Below are 19,158 nucleotides of genomic sequence, written 5' to 3'. Positions count from 1 at the left end.
CAAAACAACAGGTTGGGAGGAAAGTCTATTAGAGGCTATTTGCAGTAAAACAAATCACAAATCAGGCAGGTGTGAATTTTTTGCATCAAACCTCTTGGCACAAGCTAGCACAAAGCAGACAATAAACGTGAGGCAGCTCGACATCCCTGAAAAGAGGGTGATGTCATGCACCTCCCTGGTAGTACTCACACTTGCTGGGCACCCCAGAGGCAGCTCCTCCACAACAATCCAGATGGACAAAGCCAGTGAGGATCATGTGCTTGTACAATAGCACATTCAGATCCACAGATTTTGCAGAGTGTGTGAACATCCAGGTCAGATCCAGGGTGCTAAACCTGATCCCTATATCCCCAGAGCTCACCTTTTTGGCAAAGAGCAAAAACTGCAGCACAAGAAAGAGCACAGCACAGCCTCAGCTGGGAGCCCAGCCCATTATAGGGGATGAAAAGGGCTCTCATGTCTTGGGCTGCAGCTACAGCAGAACCTCTGAAGAGCAGGGAATAACGTACCTTGAATGATGGAGCAAAGAGCTTTGTAAAACAGCAAGAAACAAAAAATGAAATAAAAACATAAAACTGCCTTTTTCACTTCACTGCAAACGCAGTGCACTTATCACTTCAAGATGGGGAGGAAAGACAGCATTTTCCTGCCAGCTAGGAAGAGCAGTATGATTTCGGAAAGAATGAAATGCACAGCAGAGATTTAATCCCCAAATCAAATCCAGGCTGCAAATGCAGAGAGGATTGCTCCCAGTCTCCAGGAAGCAGCAGCCAGAGGAGCGTGAATGCTGCTGGGTGGGCAGCGCGGGGTGAGCAGCGGCTGTGACACGTCAGAGCCAGGCAAGGCTGCCCCGCCACTCACTGCTTTTCCTCCAGGCTTGGCAAGAGGATAAAGCAAAGCCAGGCAGATTTCAGCACATCTCCCTCGTCTCCTGGGACAGCAGGCTTTGTTGCTGCCTGATTTATAAAAGGAATTTGGTGCTTCGCAACATGAACCAAGTTCACCCACAATAGAAGATAAAAAACCCAGAAAACCATCACCTTAATTTTTAAACCCTGTTTGGAAACAATCAAACAAACAAAAGGCATAGCAGGCTTTTAAAATCTCTCTTAACATGCATCAAGACAGCTCTTTTTCCTGCGCCAGCCCCTTGTCACTGTCCTCCCACAGACACAAGCACCAGGTACTCCTGTTCCACCTTGCCTCTGCATTGGCTGACCAGAGAAGCTACAACACAGAGACTGGTCTGCACAACACTTTCATTTTATTTTGCAGACTCTTTCCCTGCCATATGATTCTACAACTCCCCCATGTGCTGTTTTTCTGGGCTGGCTTGGAGGCACCAAACCTTCAGCACATACTGATGGGGCCATCAGAGACTTCTCCAAGAAAGGTTCTGCAGGAGACACTGAGTACTGCCACATTGCTGCACCTTTGGCACCCTTAGGGAGGACAGACCGTAGTAGTAATCAAAGGTTGGAAGAGAAATGAGCACAGGGACATTAAGTTCAGCCTAAAGAAATCAGCTCTCCTTTAAACCCTCAAGAGATCACGCCATGCTAGGGCTTGATCTGTTTAGTAACAAAAGCCCTACCAGAAGACACCTAGATTGTAGTGCACAGACACTCAAGCAGACTCTAAATCCAGCCAGCAGCACTCTAAATCCAGCACTGGGAGCAGCTGAACTCTAGGGCTGAGGCTCCACCACTGGAGGAGTCACTGCTCCCAGTGTCCTTGGGGTGATAGAGAGCAGTTAATGCTGCTCCTCCCTTCTGCGCTTTTCCCAGCATTACACAGCCAAAAGCAGGAGGGATTAACTGCAGCACCTACCTGCTCCTCAACTAGAGCCCTACCTCTGTGGCTCAAAGCCTTGTCTTTGTGGCCAGTTTATACAGCTGGGCTCTGCTACAATGAAATCAGTCAGAAAACATTTTGCAGGGGCCACTTATTTAGACCTTTCCCCTTCTTGCACCTATACAAAAGATTTATCTTTCAAAGAGGAATTAAAAAAAAAAAAGAAAGGGAATGGGAATGGCACTCTCACACAAACACACACTCCCTTCCTCCTCCTCCCAGACCAGCCGCAGCCTGGTGCCAAGACGTTCACCTGGGGTGCGAGGGAGGCCGCGGTCAGCCGACGAGTGCAGAAATGGCAGTGACAGTAAACCATGCCCAGTGAAGAATGGGAGATATTACAAGGATGATAGTAAATATCTAAATGAGCCTCTGAGGAGAGAAAACAAACCAAACCATGAAATGTTCAGTAGCAGCACCATCAGCATCCAAGGGCAAGGTCTCTAACCTCTCTGCCGGGCTGTCAGGCTCAATAAAACGGACGAGAGGTGGGGAAGACAGAGTTTCCGTAGCAAAGATGCCTCCCTGGAGCTGAAGTCCAAAGCCATTCAGAGGGTCTCCCCTAAGGACCACCTCTGTCGTCTCCGTGTGGACTATCTGTCCGCCAGGACCCACCGTGCTGGAGGCCAGCGACACTGAGAGGAGGAGAGAGGCAGAAGGTCAGGGCAGCCATGGTCAGCATAACAGCCTGGGTCCAGACCTTGGTCTGGTGGTGGTGGGGACAGTGACCAAGGATGAGGGAGGCACTGACAGTGCTGAAATGAGCGGCTCTACCCCGGCTAACCATTGACAAGGATGGCAAGGCAAGCATGCATGCCCCCTCCAACCCAGCCTGGCCCAGGACTGCTCTTACATGAGCTCTTGTGCTCCTTCTTCTTCTGCCTCCTCCTCAGCATGGTGGTGCGGGGGCTCATGGGGTGGGAGCTGCGAGGTAGCGTGTTGGAGTTCTGGCACGGGAATCCCTGCGCGTTCATGGTGGGAGACGAGAAGTTGGCAGCCACCAGAGCTGGGGACACACAGAGCGCGTTAGGGACGTGCACAGGGGGCTGCAGCAGTGGTTCTCTCACTAACAGTGTCACCAAACACCTCATGGGTTTGGAGCAGCCCCTCCTTTCCAGCTCCAGGGCACAAGACTCAAGGAATGTTTGCTTCCAATGTTTGGACACAGTGCAATGTGTCCTCTTCTCTATCTTACTGCCACAAGACAGGAAACCTGGGGCAGCACAGAGCCCACTCCTGACAAGAAGTGCATCTACAGATTTTGAAGTTGCCATAATCCTGCTGTTAACAAGCTGTATGGCACTAAGGCTGAGCTGAATGAGCTGTATCACATTCCTATACAACACCAGAGACATCCTTCCCTGTCCCACAGAAACTCATTTTTGCTGTATGAAACCATGGGAACGTGGGGTTACAGGATGGGTGCATGGGTCTGCCCAGCACACCACTCTTGTCCCAGTTACCAGATCTGTGTGTGCTGGGCTGCAGATACTGACTTTGTACCTCAGCACTGGGCTGTGGAAGCAGAACTAGATGACTGAGGAGGAAACAAGTGACGAGCCACACTATGTATCTGAATATTAAGGAAATGGAGGGTCACAACAAGAACAAACACAGGCAGGATGAGGGCAATGCCATGCACTGAGGTTACATTTGCAGTAATCCTGTCCAGATGTCTGGGTCCAAGTGGGTGTCTTGCAGTGCCCAGGGTGGTGGGTGTGACAATAGTTGACACAGGGGTCCCAACAGTGATGGTGGTCACTCTTCTGGACCTTGACTGATGGCATCCAGGGGAGCAGAAATTGCCACAGGCAGGAAGGAGAAATGAGAGAAAGAAAAGGTAAGAACCATAAGCCAGGAGATTGGAGAAAAGAGCTTTATACTGACTCTGAATAAGTCAGGACTCAACCACAGCATGTCAACCCTCAGCAGCAAAACTGCAACCCCATGTCACCTCATGACACTCGATGCAAAGTGGCAGAAATCCACCCCTTTCCCACAATAAACTCTGCATCCAGTGCCACCAGCCTGACTCAGCCGTGCTGGCAGCGCACACATGTCATTACCATTTGCAGTCTGTTGTGTGACGTGCAGAAGCTCCATCCAGCCAGGAGATTCCTGCAGAGGCCATCAGCACTCTCTGAGAGCACCAGGGAAGCCTCCTTGTGCTGTTTCCCACCTTGCTCCAGAGCTGCCCTCCCTGTGACAAGGCTCAATGCCTTCCCCACGTGCTGTGAGCACTTTCCTTGGCTTCAGCATTTGCTTGTTTAGTGGCTACTCTTGCACAGGAATGCAATATGGATGAAAGGAGAAGCAGAGAGCCACCTCCAGCTCACCACAACAGAAGGGGGTTTGTACACCACTGCTTAAATTAAGGAGGTCACCAGCAGAGGAAATATGCCAATGCTGAGGCAAACAGCAAATGAAAGCATAGCACCAACATAGCAGAGCCTGTTCAAGGGCGCAGCACTGCTTTAACTTCAACCCTAACCCCAGCCCATGCTGGCAGAATCTGTTGCAGTGTGACATCCATCATCTGGAAACCCCTGTCCAGGAACTGCAGCTTTGCAACACCAAGTCACAAAGCCACAAGTCTGTTCTGAAGTGCCTCAAACTGTGCCCAGGCACAGGTTCCTTGTCTGTTCTCACTGATGCTCTTTTTCCCCCTGGGCAGCCCAGGGTCAGTTTGGTTTTCCTTGTCCAACACCAGGTGCTCTGTTCCAAATCTCTGCACCATGCTGCCTTAATCTGTTTTCCTCCAAGAGGAATTTCTGGTTAACAAGCAAGATTTCAAACTTTTTTTTCAGCTAAGCATGGAGAGCATCCCACAGCAGAGCATCACAGCAGCCACACATTATCCCAGGGTTCTTCATATCACAGCCACTTGCACTGAAATGCCACCACCTTCCCATGAAGGATGACATCTCCTCCTGCCTCTGAGTCCTCTGACCAGGCAGAAATGCCACCAGCACTGGCACTACCAGAACCTTCTAAGGATGCAAACCTGAGAGAGGGACTTATTTTCTTTACTGAGCCCACCCAGAGATCTCCTCTAAAGGTCATCTGCTAGTGCCTTGAACAGCAGAAATCCATTTTCTGTGTGTGTATCACAGGCATTAAATCATTTAGGTCAGATTTTCCAGACAATACAGTGATTATATTTAGTCTTTGCTAAACATTTAGTGAGTTTAGCACTTAGTCTATCAAGCTTTTAAAAATACACTTCCAGCTCTGGGGTTTCTATTTTGTGTATTTTCAAAAGTAAATTTTGAGCCAGGCAGCTTTTAAAAACAACAATCAAAATAGCTATAGCTAGACAAAAAGAAAAGTTCTTAATAAAATTAAACACTTTGAACATAGGGGACAGAGCTTATGGGCATATATACAAAATAATTTAATCCACTTATAATAACTAAAACTCTCCCATTTGTGTATTTATTCTTAGCTTACATTGACAACAGAAAAAATGTGCCTTTGAAACAGCTGTCAGCAAATTCAGGGAGAGGAGGCATTTTGGACAATTCTGTGAAAAAAACCCTACAACAGCCTTCCCCAGCCTTTCACACATCATCCCTGCCTGAGGAAACCCATCCATCCCAGCACTGCTCCTGGGCACCATCTGCCCCCATTGATCCTGTGAGCAGGGCATAATCCTCCCACAAACTCTCCAAGTGCCCCCAGACCACAGAAAAAGCCAAATCAGTTTGACAAATCCCATGCTTCAGCATGGGGCCATATTTTTGCATGGCAACTGATCCAGCATCAGATCTCTCTCCGTCTCCTCCAACCAGATGATTACACAATAAACTCCTTTAAAAAATATAATTATGAACACCATGCATTCACAGGCTGAAAGGACTCAGTAATGCAAGTGCTGAACAGGTATGGATCTGCATCATATCCTCTCCTCAGTTTCTTTCCCTGAGCTCCACTCTCTTGCCAACTACAAGAGTTTGTTTTTGCAGGCTCCACGTTTCCTCACTCTCCCTGCTTGCTAAACTCAGAAAGAGCAGCCTGTGGAATTGGCACAGCATCCTTTTCTATGATCCCTCACGTGTTAAAGAGTTTAATCAAAAGTTACATCCTTGAGTTTTCATACTCATGTGTTGCAATTGTTGTCCTAAGTTTGTGTTCTGTATTTCTGCCACAGCAAACTGCTCTGTGTATGGGGTTTGGGTAAACAGGCTCTGATCACACCAAGCTGTCCTTCCACAGAGCCTCCTTCTCCTGAGCAGCTGCTCAATGCACATATTCTCAAGAAAATTAGGAGCAGGGCACTAATGGAAGGAGGAGAATACTTCATTTTAACAACCATTGCAAAAAGATTATAGTTTTCCATTTTTTCTTGGGCACAACGGTCAAGTCATCCATTCACTTTGTTAAACTGCTTCAATTCTGCACAATTTGGACTGGACATTTAAGGAATTTATTTCTAGACATGGAGATGGTTTTAGGTGTCACTGTATCAGTTTAAGGAAGGCCATAAGATATTTTCTTCTTTTCCCCAAACCTCCCTAGAAGAGAGTGGAAAGAGCAGATGTGCCCAGGGCTACTGTCCATCATTATTACAATGCATGTCCCTGAGAGACAAGTGATTGAAAATGGTGAAAAAGGGACTGGTACTGAACAGTCACACCCAAAACCCCTGAATTACAAGACTGCCAGTACAGAGTGTAACAAAACTGCAGGCAAGAGTTGCAACAAATACACTAATACTGAGGCCATGGTCACAACGAAATTTATAGGAGAGCCTGAGACAGCTTCTCATGTGGAGAGAGTAACTAACAGTGGGCAACAAGAATGTTCACCAGGGTGAATTCCTAATGACATTCTATAGGCATTTTGGGCTTGATCCTACTGGATCCAGAATTTACTTCCTTGGTATTTCTTTTGTATGGGTGGTGGAAACCAGCAGCTACAGATGGGTTCACTCTGCCCCTGGCTGCCCAGACACAGCTGCCTCTCAAGCAGGCTGGTCTGAAAGATGAACATTTGCATTCCAGCTTTGGAAGTTCATCAGGACCCTGTCCAGGTACAGAACACATCCTTTACGAAGCCTTACCTTACAATTCCTTACAAAGGAATCAGAAAATAAAAACTGAGCTTGGAAATATACTTGCCAGCAGCAAGTTTTCCTCCCTCTCGATCAAGTCTCTTATCTGAGGCACTAAGGAAGTGGCTTGCACAGTACTCAGCACTGCAAAACCCTGGGATTCCCATCTCCAATTTCCCTATTCAAGCACAGATGTTCAGATGCTGCCTCTTTTCCTATTCACATCCTTGAAGAACATCATCTAATCACATACATTTCATCCAAACATCATTTTTTCCCCTCTACAGATGTCCCTCTTTGGAATCTGTTGCCAGCACTCAAAAGCAAGAACCCCTTGTAGGGACCTAAAGTGAGTTTTGAGGGTGACCAACACTGTAGGCACAGAAGACACACCTGTTTCTGGAGGCTTCAAAGGCAGCCTGCTTTGGTGAACAGGTAATATCTCCAGCTTGACATTTTCAGAAGTGGCAGCTAAAAGCTGAGTTGCCTCTAATAAGGAGCAGTGCTCTGTGCTTGTGCCATCAATGGAGAGAATGTGGTCACCAACGTGCAATGCACCACACCTGCAAAGGGAACAGCAGGAGAGGTAATTACACACACAGCCAAAATCCACGTCCTTTCAGCAAGGAGAACACACACGAAATTCAACTGCAAATTAGTGTTAAAATTCTTGTTCATTTCTTTTCATATATAATCTTTTTTCAAATCCCAGTTTTTCAAATTCCAATTTGAAACCTCAGGTTGAAGCATTACCCAGCTAGGATGGCTGTCATGGTTTGACACTGGCCCAATGCCAGGCACCCACAACAGCCACTCACTCGCCCTCTCCTTCCACAGCTGGGCAGAGGAGAGAAAAAAAATCTTAAACAAAGGGTTCATGAGTTAAGAAAAGGACTGAGAAAAAACACTCCAAGGGCTAAACAGGCTCAACTTCAAGGCACAATGTGATTTTATTACTAACAAAATCAAAGAATAATGAGAAGTGGAAGCCCTTAAAATGCCTTTTTTTCCCCTAATCCTTCCCTCCTTCCCACTGACAGCACAGGAAGACAGGGGTGCAGGTTTTGGTCAGTTCATCACCCAAAGTTTTCTTCCACTGCACAGGGAGAGGAGCTTTTCCCCTGTGAGACTGTGGGGTCCCTCCCACAGAGACAATTCTCAGTGAACTCCTCCAACATGGTTCCAATCTCACCAGCAGCAGTCCTACCACATTTGCTGCAATGTGAATTCCCCCTAAGGGCACACAGCCCTCCCAGACTGCTGCAGCATGGGTCTCTCCTCCCATGGGGTGCAGTCCTCCAAGGACAGGCTGCTCCAGCCTGGAAGCAGAGCCCTCTCTCTCCACTGGGTCTGCCACTGGATCCCAGCCTCCTCCAGGCATCCACTCACTCCAGCATAGGCAGCTCCCCCATAGGCTGTGAGTGGATCTCCACATCCCCCATGGATCCCCATGGGCTGTGGGTGGGGCTCTGCATCCCCCATGGATCCCCATGGGCTGTGGGTGGATCTCTGCATCCCCCATGGATCCCCAGGGGCTGTGGGTGGATCTCTGCATCCCTGTGGATCCCCTGTAGGGGCACAGCTGCTTCACCATGGTCTCACCACAGCCTGCAGAGGAATCTTAGCTCTGGCACCCGGAGCACCTCCTGCCCCTCCTTCTCCACTGCCCAAGGTGTCTCCATGTTGTTTCCCTCACATGTTCTCACTTTCTCCTCTTCTCTAGCGGAATTAACACTGCGTGCTAAACTTCCTTTTGGTTTTCTTCTTAAGTATGTTATCACAGAGGTGTTACCACCATCTCTACTTAGACCAGTTTTGGCCAGCAGCATGTCCATCTTCAGAGCCATCAGGGATTGGCTTTGCCAGACATGGTGGAAGCTTCCAGCAGCTTCTCACAGAAACCATCCCTGTGGCACCTCCCACTACCAAAAACCAGGCTGTGCAAAACCTATACATTCATGTTTGTGTCAGTGTTGCTGGTGGCTTCGCAAAAAATCCTTTAAGTTTGTAAGAGTGTCCCTCATAGCCAGTCTGGATGGCTAAGGGCTCGCCGAGCAGTATAGTTACATCCTGGGAGCCAGGAGTTCAGCTCAGCAACACAGCTGAACACAGCTAGTGCTGCACAGCAGCCTGTCTGTGCATCCCCATGCAAAGAGTTTCTTGCCTTGTCCAGCAGGAAAAGACTCCAGACAGAAGCTTCCATAACAGGCTTTAGCCATTTCACAGCTCCAGCACAGTCAGAGCTGACGTTTTTAAAGCTCAGCTTTCACATGCACTGAGTTACATGCACTCCCGGTGAGGAGTGCCCACTGCTGGTATGTCAGATATTTTTAGCACAAACAGTGCTAAGAACATGTGGACATGAGGATTTCAAGGCAAGACTGAGAAGAATGGCTTATAACTAACAAGGAGACAAAAAAGCAGCAGGGAAAGGACAAGCAGAGCTAGGAACAGCCTGTTCAGATCTGTACCTGTCCACCACGCTGGCTGGCTTGATCTTGTCGATGACAATGACCTGCTTGTTCCGGTGCATGGCTGTGGTCAGCGTGATCCCCAGCGTGGACCCTGGGGTCTTTGCTATTTCAACTAGTAAAGGACCAGAAGCATTTGCTACAGTATCTGAAAAACAAGAGAGTACCTGAAGACACTTCTCATCCAGCCTTTTCCATCTCTAAATGCAGGGGTTGGCCAACAGTGCTGACTTGCCATGTGAAGCAGCAAATCTTTAGCTTGGACATCTATGTTCCATGTCACATGGTGAGTTAACAAACAAGAACACTCAAGAAAAAAAATTGTCTCTGCACAAAATCTACATGATAATGAAGAGTATTACAACAACTCACTCATGGAAAGAACTCTCTTTTTACTTTGGATTAAATAGCAATATTGAGGAATCGATTGCTCAAAGGTTCTGCAACAGTCACATCAATGGTATTACCAGCACAAAAAAAGGAAGATCATAAGGACATCATTGTTATTGGCTTTTTCCCAAACAAACTAAAATGAAAAGGCATAAGAATATAGGATCCCACTATCTGAAGTACTCAGAAGTTTCATGGCTGATGACAAGCCAACCAACTTCTCTGTGCTACTGCATCAGCTTCAAAATACCACCTCAACTGCTTGTTTGAGCTCCTCCAGTGTGACAGTGGGAGCAGACACAGCACTGCTAACCCCCTACTCACAACAGCCTCCTCTCCCTTCAGACAATACAGGGGCAACTCATTTTTAAAAGATGCATCTCTGCAACAAGCTTAATAGATGCTGTAAGTGAGACTATGAAACTCCTACGAAATTGCACCTGTTAGCATAAGCCTCCGCCAAACCTATCCATCTCTTCTGAGGAAGGGGGAGGACAAAGAAAGCCTGTGTTTCTGGCTGATTAGACAGAAATTCCCTCCAGCTCTGTTACACACATTTGCTTCCAGATTACCTAAAGCCATCACAAAGAGGTGGGATTCACAAATGTATTATCACCATCCAACATCCAATAACCAGCATCCCTCATGTGTAGGTGACAGCCCACATGAAAGCACTCATGAAGACCCAGCCATCACTTCAAAGGAAAGGCCTGCATAGCCCTCTGAGCACCTGATGCCTCCTCAACCCTTAATTATTCATAGTAATGCTTTTCCTTCCAAAGATACGTTCCACTAAAAATGCTGATGCTACTTGGCTCCAAACCTGATGCATGGCTCATTCTTGCTCTCTGATAAATGGGAACTTTAATGCAGATCTGGGAAGCAAAGCTGCAGCAAGGTCTTTTCTCACATTTGTTGAAGATACTGAGTCTCTGGAGATAGAAATTTACCTTGGAAATTCCCCTTGGGGATCAGCCAAGGGATGCTCAGGCTCCGGTCTACTCACAGCGCCATTTTTCACAGGGGAGGAAGCAGAAGGAATGAGCCACGTTAAAGGTTATGCAGGCTTCGCATAAAACACTGTTTATTCTCTGATGAAAAGGACCACTGGGGAGATCAGCAAGTCTGGTAAAAATCACAGTCCCAGTTTAATCAAAAGATACACAAAGCACCCAGCTAAAGCTGCAGAAGGTGCACTTAAGTGTTTGTTAGCAAAGGAAGCACCAAGAGACTGAGGATCTCTTCCAACTGCAAACACCAGGTATATGTCAGTTTTGCAGCCAGTTTTTTGCGTATGTCCAGCAGATGTCCTCTGAAGAAGGACATGGATTTATATCCCTCCATCTGAAGGGAAGAAGATAAGGAAAATAAAAAGGTCCTGCTGGACCATCAGACCTTTCTTTGCAAGGAAAACACCTCCTCCTCTCCAGTTTACCCAGTGTCAAAGCTGCTCAGCTTTGCCAGGTGCTTCCCAAGGAGGTCTCAGCATGATGGTGAGAAGAAAGAGCCTCAGGACCTCAGGACCAGGGTTATTAGTGAGGCTGTAGGAAACCACAGTCCCACCTCCAGCCCATGGTCACTCCTCCTACCACACACAGCAGAGGGCACCTCACTGTCCTTTTTAATTCTCATCTCCATCACAGACAAGTATTGGTCCAAATCCATTTTATAGAGGCATTTATTGAGGAAATACCAGCCAAGCCTCTATTAATTATTCTAGGAGAAGATTTGCCTCAAATCAAAGGTCAGGAGTCAGCAATCCAGCAATATTTGTGAGGTGTGATTAACATGGAGCTATTACACTCGAGCTAATTTTAAAAGAAACATGGAAGGGACAGAGCAGGCCATGCAATAACTTTACTGTAAGGAGTCAATTGGCATTGTTACACTGGCACCAGGAGGTGTTTCTGCACCATCATGCACAGCTACAGCCTCCCAGGAGGACACAAAGGGCTGTGCAACACCTGCTCACACCCATACACTGGCAGGGTACTCAGTAATATTGTGATGGACACAAGGGGAACAGAGCCTGCTCCAGGTTCTCACTCACCCCAGTGCTGAATATATGGGAAAGGTGATCACCCCACCACTCAAAACAGGGGGCTGGCAGGTGTTTTCTATATGATCTTTCTCTCAGCAGCTTCTTTTTAAGGAAGTACTGTGGGGGGTTTCATTCTTGCACTAGGTTTCTGAGCCTCACTTGGCTTTGCTCACCTCTCTAAGGAGGAATGCCTCTTGTAACCAGCCTGGAAAGTGCAATTGCTTGGGGAACAAGCCAAGTGTAATGGTAGGGATTGATTTTTCCTGCTGTAATGCACTTTGGGAGAGAGGAGGGAACAGAAAATGAGAAGGGAAATGGAAAAGAAAAGGGAAAATGAGAAGAAGGAAAAGGAGGAAGAGGAAATGGGAGAGGGAAAAGCGGGAAGGGGAAGGGGGAAGGAAAGGGAAAGGGACATCCCTTGCAAATGCAAACAAAATAAACCAAACCTCCTAGAAAAACCAAACTGGGGAGCTAGGAGCTACCCCCTTCCTGACACAGCCCACCAGCTCTTTTCCCCTTCACCTTTACAGGCTCATGGAGGCATTTGACTCCTGGGCCCCTCCTCAGGCTCTAGCCCCTGCCACTGCTCAGCAGTCATTGACAAGTCACCCACCTGTGGGACACTACCAGCCCTCCACTCCACCAGCAGGAGAGCTCCACAGGTTAAAAAAACTCCAGCCTAAAACTGAATGGGTGGAGGGGCAGCCAGGGGAAGGGAGAGGAGGAAAAGGACACAGCAAACTGCTTTGCTCATCCATCATCTCTGACAGCAACCTTCCCTCTTTCATGAGTCAAGCCTAAAGGCTTGCAGCCCGGATCCTTGGCACACACAGATTATTTACAAAGTAACTACTCAAAAACCATTTTCTGGCTGGTCAGTTTACTTGAGGTGATTTTTTTTTTTTTTTTGCATTCTCCCCTGTTTTACAAAAGGCCCATAAGATAAAGTGCAGCCATGGGAAAGAATCTGTTCATTGCAAAGATCATCTGGCATCAGCAAAAGGCAGAGATTTTCCCAATGCCCCTGGAGGGTCCATGGGCAGTTGGCACTCATTTAAAATGGAAATAGCAGATTATTTTAATTCCTTCAGTGGCCTTGAGAAATCTTAGCCAACCTGACAAAAAGCCTGCCATGGTCCCATCTCACACTGGCCTCTCTGGTGAAATCCCTGCAGGCAGGGGGATGTTCATGGCAATGGCAGGCAGCTGCCACATCCCTCACACCAAGAGAAGGGCTGGCCCCATGCACATCATCCCCAGTGCTCAATTTTGGCTGGAAAACCACAGAGACAGCTGGGGAATGCCATGATTCAACACTCCCCCACAGCAACCCTGGGCTCTCACCAAGGACAGATGCAGAAAAACAACTTTCCCTCCTCAAGGGTCAGCCCACACCACCCCAGCACATACAGCTGCAGCAGAGTGAGCACCATGTAAAAACCTCTATTTTCCTGAGGATGAACAGGACAAGCACCACTTCATTGTGGTGTCCCCAGCCCCTTCATCAGGTTTTCAAAATGGAAATTAAGAGTCCTTCCTTTAGGCTGAAAATATCACCACACCACATTCAGCACCAGCTCTTCTCTTCCCTCATCCTCTTCCAGAGGCTGTAATAGTTGTGAACTGGGCATGATGTACTCATCTCCCACTGCAATTATTAGCTGCTGCCTGGCAAAACTGTCTGCAGAGATTGTTGTAAGCAACAAGTTCTGTATCACCTTGCCTTAAAAGAAAGCAGGACAAATATATTCCTTTACAGGGTTGCAGAGAGCACTCTCTAAGCAAAAATTATCTAAGAAAGGGGCAAGTTTAACATTTTTGGGAAGTATCTAGTTCTGATCACAGATAAGCAACACAAGATGGAGAGCTACTGCATAAAACCCTGCTGTCCCTCCAAGTTCACTCAACCCTCACAGTTTTGGAGAGAGTTAGCCAAGAAGAAACACCTAGACACCAAATCACCTTCATGGCTATTTTTGCTCCAAGTCAGGTTTTAAGCTCATGGCTCCAGGGAGGCAGAAACCCCTCTGGAGATGGATATGAAACAACACAACCTACTACACAGCTTAACAAGCTTCCAGAACCAACACAGCTTCAAATTCTGTGGTAACCCTAAACTCATTAACAACGCTCCCTACAGTAACAGTTGTGTGTCGCAAAGCCAGTTCAAAATGACTTTACAGTAGCTAATAATAAACCCTTTCCCAGGGCTTGAAACTTAAAATCAAATTAAAAAACCAAAACGAAAGAAAGAAAAAACAAAACAAAACAAACAAAAAAAAAAAAACCAAAACAACCCACCAAACCCTCAAACTGTGTAAAATGCTCTTTAGAAATACTCATCCTCTACCCTCCAGTAAATTCTGTCTTATTTGGGGTCAAGCATTTGATCACCCCTCATTTATTTCAGAAGAAGATCTGAAATAACATTTCTTAAAAAAGGAAGCTCCAGAATTAAGCAGGGTCAAAATTCAGACTCAAGGCCACAGCAAGTCTGCCTGCATGCAGCTAACTCCTCTGGTCACATTTAACAGTGCTATTTGCAGTGCTGGCAGAGCACTCCAGCCCCCTTTAGCTCTGACTTCTCCTGTGCCCTCCCTGCCTACATTAGAAAATCCCCTTTTGCCCTCTCCTCTAAAGCCACTCATCATTCCTATCAAGACACATCACTGCAGAAGGGCATTTCAAATGCATTTAACGAAGCCAGCGTTGAACTTTACCCCCTACATCCATGCTGGCAGCACATTGCTCAGCAATTTTTCCACTGAAACTGAGTATCCCAATTACTGTCTCTAGTCTCACATACTTTCCAGGCAGTCAGAGAAAAAAATCCCATCACAACCATCTTGTCCTTACCCATGATGGTCACATCATACTCGATCTGGAAAAGTGCCTCCTGGCTGCACTGCCGCAGGATGTTGAGGGCATCAGCATGGGTCATGCTGTGCAGAGGAATCCCATCCACACTCAGCAGCCTGTCCCCAATTTTCAAGGACCCTTCCCTGAAAGAAGCCAAAAGCAATTCCCTTCTTTATGTATATTTATACATAAATTCCTTTCTTCATATATACATATTCACTTCTTTATATACATATTCCCTTCTTTATTCCCTTCTTTATGTATATATATTTGTTTATATTTAGATAAATAATATATATATCTTTATATAAATATTTCTATATATAAATTTGCTGTATATCTCTATTATCTATATGTAAATATATGAACATATTTTATTTGTGTGTGTACACATATGTGTGTGTGTGTGTATATACCTACACAGACATATTAGAAAGTCAATAACTCTCATCCTATAGGATGGAAGAACACTCCTTGGACAGTAGTCTGGGTTATTTATAGTACCAGGCCCATCATATTAAATCATGAGCACAAGTGTAGATAGACTGGCTCCTGCTTTCCAACACAGCATCAGCAATTCAGCTGCACAGGGCCAATGAAGGGGCTGCCTCTGCAGGAGCAATTTCTGCCTTTAACTCCAACATCTGCACTGTGCCAGCCTGGGAGCGCCATGCCCACCTCCCCACACAGCACAGGCGCCACAACAGTGCTGGCACTGCACACCACCAGCATGAGAACCCTCAGGGGGGCATCAGCAGGAGGACAGGAAGGGGACACATTCAGGGGACAGCTGCTGTGTGTCCTGTGAAGGCAGATGTGAAGGAGCAGTACCTGTCTGCAGGGCCACCTGGCCTCACATAGGTGAGCACCAGTGGCCTGGACTTGTGCCAGTCTTCATGGGCTCCCCCTGTAATCAAAGCAGGAAAGCCATAAGTCACCAGAGGTTTGAAAGTCTGAGTGAGAGCACTGAGAAAGAGACATTTATCACACAACAGCTGACACAGCCTGCCAGCAAAATCACTGCCCTAGATTAGACAGCCAGCAGTCCTTAGAGGCAGCAGGGGATCCTCTCCAGGACATGCTTTGACTGCTTAGCTGAGGTTTTTGTCATTCACCTTCTTACTTTTCCCACTTTCCACCTCTGCTTCTGCTTTTCACTGGAGAAGCTACTAACCTCTCAGCACAAAGCCAAAGCTGTTGCCTTCCTTGTAGAGGGACACTTCAATGGTCTTGGGAATAATGCCAGCACTGCTTTCTGGCACTAAAAGGAAGAGAGAAAGACCCAGTTACCCCAGATAAACCTTTTCCAACCACAGTGCAAAACAGTATCAAAATTCATCCAAACAACACTGAAATTAAAGTCCAGCCCAAAACCCATATTTTATTTTCCCTGCTTGGAAGCAAAAAGAGCCCAACCTGGAGACATGAACCTTTATCAGAGCCAACATCAGGTTTTAGGATGATTTCACCAGCTCAGTGTTGTGCATCTCCCCTCAAATTTGTCTTGGTTAATACCCTGACATTCAAGTAAAACCATCTCGTTTATCAACTGGCTTTAATGCATTCAGCTTTTCTCAAAAGCTTCTGCCACAGATAGAAACTTATTAAAAAACCAGCAGCAGCATAAGGAACCAAGTCACCAGCTGACCTTAAAGAAAATGAAAATCCCAAATCCTCAATGCATAAAGTTGGTTTCTTTCCCTTACCTCTCATATTTTGGATTTTAAAAAAGATTAAGTGAATCCTTTAAACTGATCCTTGGGGCAATTCAGTATTTTTATGTTAAATACACAGTACTATTTGTACAAAATACAAAATGTACAAAGTAAAGAGAAAAAGAAAGAAATGGTTTCCATCTCTTGATGTCCCCTACTAGCTAATGATTTATTGCACTACTGCAGTGAATATGGGACAATTTCCCAGTCTTTTCCACCCAGAACTGCACACGACATTTCAGCCTGGTCCTCTCTGAAAATTCCTAATTTTCAAACCAAGTGCCATGAATAGCCACAAGGATAATCTGGAAAGAAAGACCAAGAACTTGACTTGGAGATGAAGGGTGCCCTAGGCACATCCACACTGCCATTTCCCTTGGCTTAGGCGGGGAGTTTCAAAGCAAATCTCCTCACTGACCACACTCATCCTTACTGCCAAGCACCCGAGGGCTCGCAACCTGCATCCAAATTAAACTCAGCCCAGCCCTTAAGCTAACCCAAAAGACATGTAATGGAGGCATGGTACTGCCTGCAGGCAGACAGCCCTGGGGAACAGCTACAGTGAGGCCAAACAAACCTGCAGACACGGTCCCCACTTTGCTCCTACTGCAGTGCACAGACAGATAACAGGGACACAGCCGAGAAATACTCCAGAAGGGAGTGCTGGGGGCACAGGAAGGCTCCCAGCCAAGGGGTGATACTCAAATACCAAGAAAAGGGCATAAAGTATCCACAAATGAGTTCAGAAGCCATCCAATTTCTGTCCTAAGCGCTGAAGTATGAAGTGCTGCAACAGCCTCTCATAAGATCAGTGGGAGCTGGGAAACCTAAGCCAGTGTTAACACAGTGTTTGGTTTATTTAAGAAAGAGATGATAGGACACAGTAGCCTGAAAACTAGATTTGGACTTGCAAGATCCCTTTCAAAGCAGGAAATTACAGAGTGGGGAGAAAAAGTCAAACCCACAAGCACAAGTTATTGAATTCCACTGTATTTCTGCTCTTTGCCCAGGGAAAGACAGAGGTGGGGGGATGGTGAGCATACACAGCGATAACAAACCCTCACAGCAGATAAAAGCCCACAATGAATTGCAATCAGACAATAATTGACAATTCCCTGTATTTTGCAGTGCTTCTTTGTTTGGACCATTCATAAACAGCCCCAATAATCTCACTGGAGAGAAGTCACTATCTCTGTGCTCTTCCTGCTCATTTAAAGCTGAGGACATCTCTCATTGCTGCTATTGATTGAGCTGGCACCACTCCTTGGCTGGCACGTTCAGTTTATCAGATTCCTCATGAGGAATATCACAGAGAATAAGGAATACCATGGAGAAAGGTTAAGAGTGGTCATCTCCAGGGAGCATGAGGACATGGAAGATTTGAGCCACAGCAGGCTTTACCAGAGGTGTATGCAAAAACTCACTAACATTTACAGCAGAAGAGAGGGGAATGATGGATACAGATTCATCTGCTCCAGATTAGATTTATTCTTCTGGGCTTTACACTGTCATTTCTATATTCAATACTTTTCATCTAAAGGCAGCAGCTACAGCAAAGCTCTGAAGTGTAAAATATCTTCCTATCTGGGGCAAAATGTTAGATTTCATTAGTTTTGTTTTCCCTGTCTTTTTATTTTTAGTTGTTCTATTTCTTCTGCCCAGTCATTGTCTGATTGATCTGGGTAAATGAATGAGGAATAACTGGGGGATTGTATTCACAATGGAAAGACTGTGATGAGAAACTGTATCGAGGAATTTGTTTTAACTAGAAACATCAATAATCAAAACAAATGGGGGCAAGAGCATATAGTCTCCCATGACAGGACATAAGTCCTGTTATTTGGGCTTGCCATCTTCTGCCAGGGCCCCCTAGCTGGAAAGCAGATTGCTTCAGTTTCCCTTCTAAAAACACGTAACACTTCAAAGAATCCTGAGGACTAACGGCACTTGCCACAGTTCAGAAAAGGGCATCTGGTAATACATGTTTAAGACTGAATTAAACCTCTTGCAGCCACACTCCAAATGGGAAAATGAGAAGCTGAAGCAGCATCAGGAGGCAGATCGGCCTGTGCTGTCGAGTCACTCCGAGGCAAGACAGACCTAATCAGCCATCCCCTGCCAGTGTGCATGAGCAGGCACCCACTGTGCTGGAAAAAGTGCTCTGCTCCGACTGCACAGAGCTCGGCAGCCTCCACCGCCCACGCGAGCAGATGAGGGCAACGGCAAAACGCCCCTGGACACTGCCTTGGCCATGGCACCTCTGCACAAACAAGTCCATCTGCACCCCAGGGCAAAAAGCAGCCAAGAAGAGAGAGCAGCATTGTCTGAGAGGCACCCACCGGCTGGAGGGAGCTCATACTCCACTTCCAGCACCACCCTCTCGCCCACGTTCTTCAGCAAGCTGATGATCTCGTCGTGCCGCAGCTTGGTCAGGTTAATGCCATTCACCGACTTGATGTAATCCCCCACGTTCAGCTGGTCACTCCTGCAAAGAAATAAAGTAAAAAGCAGAGGTAGCACAAAGTCTTCAGCTGGCTGGTACCTGTAGGACTTTCTGAACAAGCCAGCAATGCTGGACTGATCTCTGCTGTCTGATTGCATGTGTCTGCTATCCGAGCGAAGTGCTAGAATTGAAGCCATCTATCTTTCCCGGTGGCAAGTGTTCAGATCTGTACGTACAGCAACAATTGCAGTGTATGTATTCACAACCTCTCTACTGTTGCTCAGTTCCCATTCATGTAGAGCAATCAGTCAAAAAAAAGCACACCAAGAGCT

General features: G+C 46.6%; 1 protein-coding gene across 1 annotated transcript in view; it reads right to left on the bottom strand.

The window, feature by feature from the left end:
• The window catches only part of GRIP2 (glutamate receptor interacting protein 2), a 118,610-nt gene that overhangs the window by 36,972 nt on the left and 62,480 nt on the right, over positions 1–19,158 (bottom strand). Inside the window, exons 4-12 of the mRNA XM_031056381.1 lie at positions 18,723–18,868; positions 15,843–15,929; positions 15,500–15,575; positions 14,666–14,811; positions 9,379–9,526; positions 7,301–7,470; positions 3,506–3,631; positions 2,708–2,860; positions 2,303–2,489 (exon numbers count right to left, since the gene is read on the bottom strand). Coding sequence (XP_030912241.1) covers positions 2,303–2,489; positions 2,708–2,860; positions 3,506–3,631; positions 7,301–7,470; positions 9,379–9,526; positions 14,666–14,811; positions 15,500–15,575; positions 15,843–15,929; positions 18,723–18,868 — 1,239 coding nt within the window. The remainder of the gene's footprint in view (positions 1–2,302; positions 2,490–2,707; positions 2,861–3,505; positions 3,632–7,300; positions 7,471–9,378; positions 9,527–14,665; positions 14,812–15,499; positions 15,576–15,842; positions 15,930–18,722; positions 18,869–19,158) is intronic.

The sequence above is a fragment of the Geospiza fortis genome, unplaced genomic scaffold (assembly GCF_000277835.1).
Source record: "Geospiza fortis unplaced genomic scaffold, GeoFor_1.0 scaffold70, whole genome shotgun sequence".
Lineage (NCBI taxonomy): Eukaryota > Metazoa > Chordata > Aves > Passeriformes > Thraupidae > Geospiza > Geospiza fortis.
This window is presented reverse-complemented; position numbering and strand designations above follow the sequence as displayed.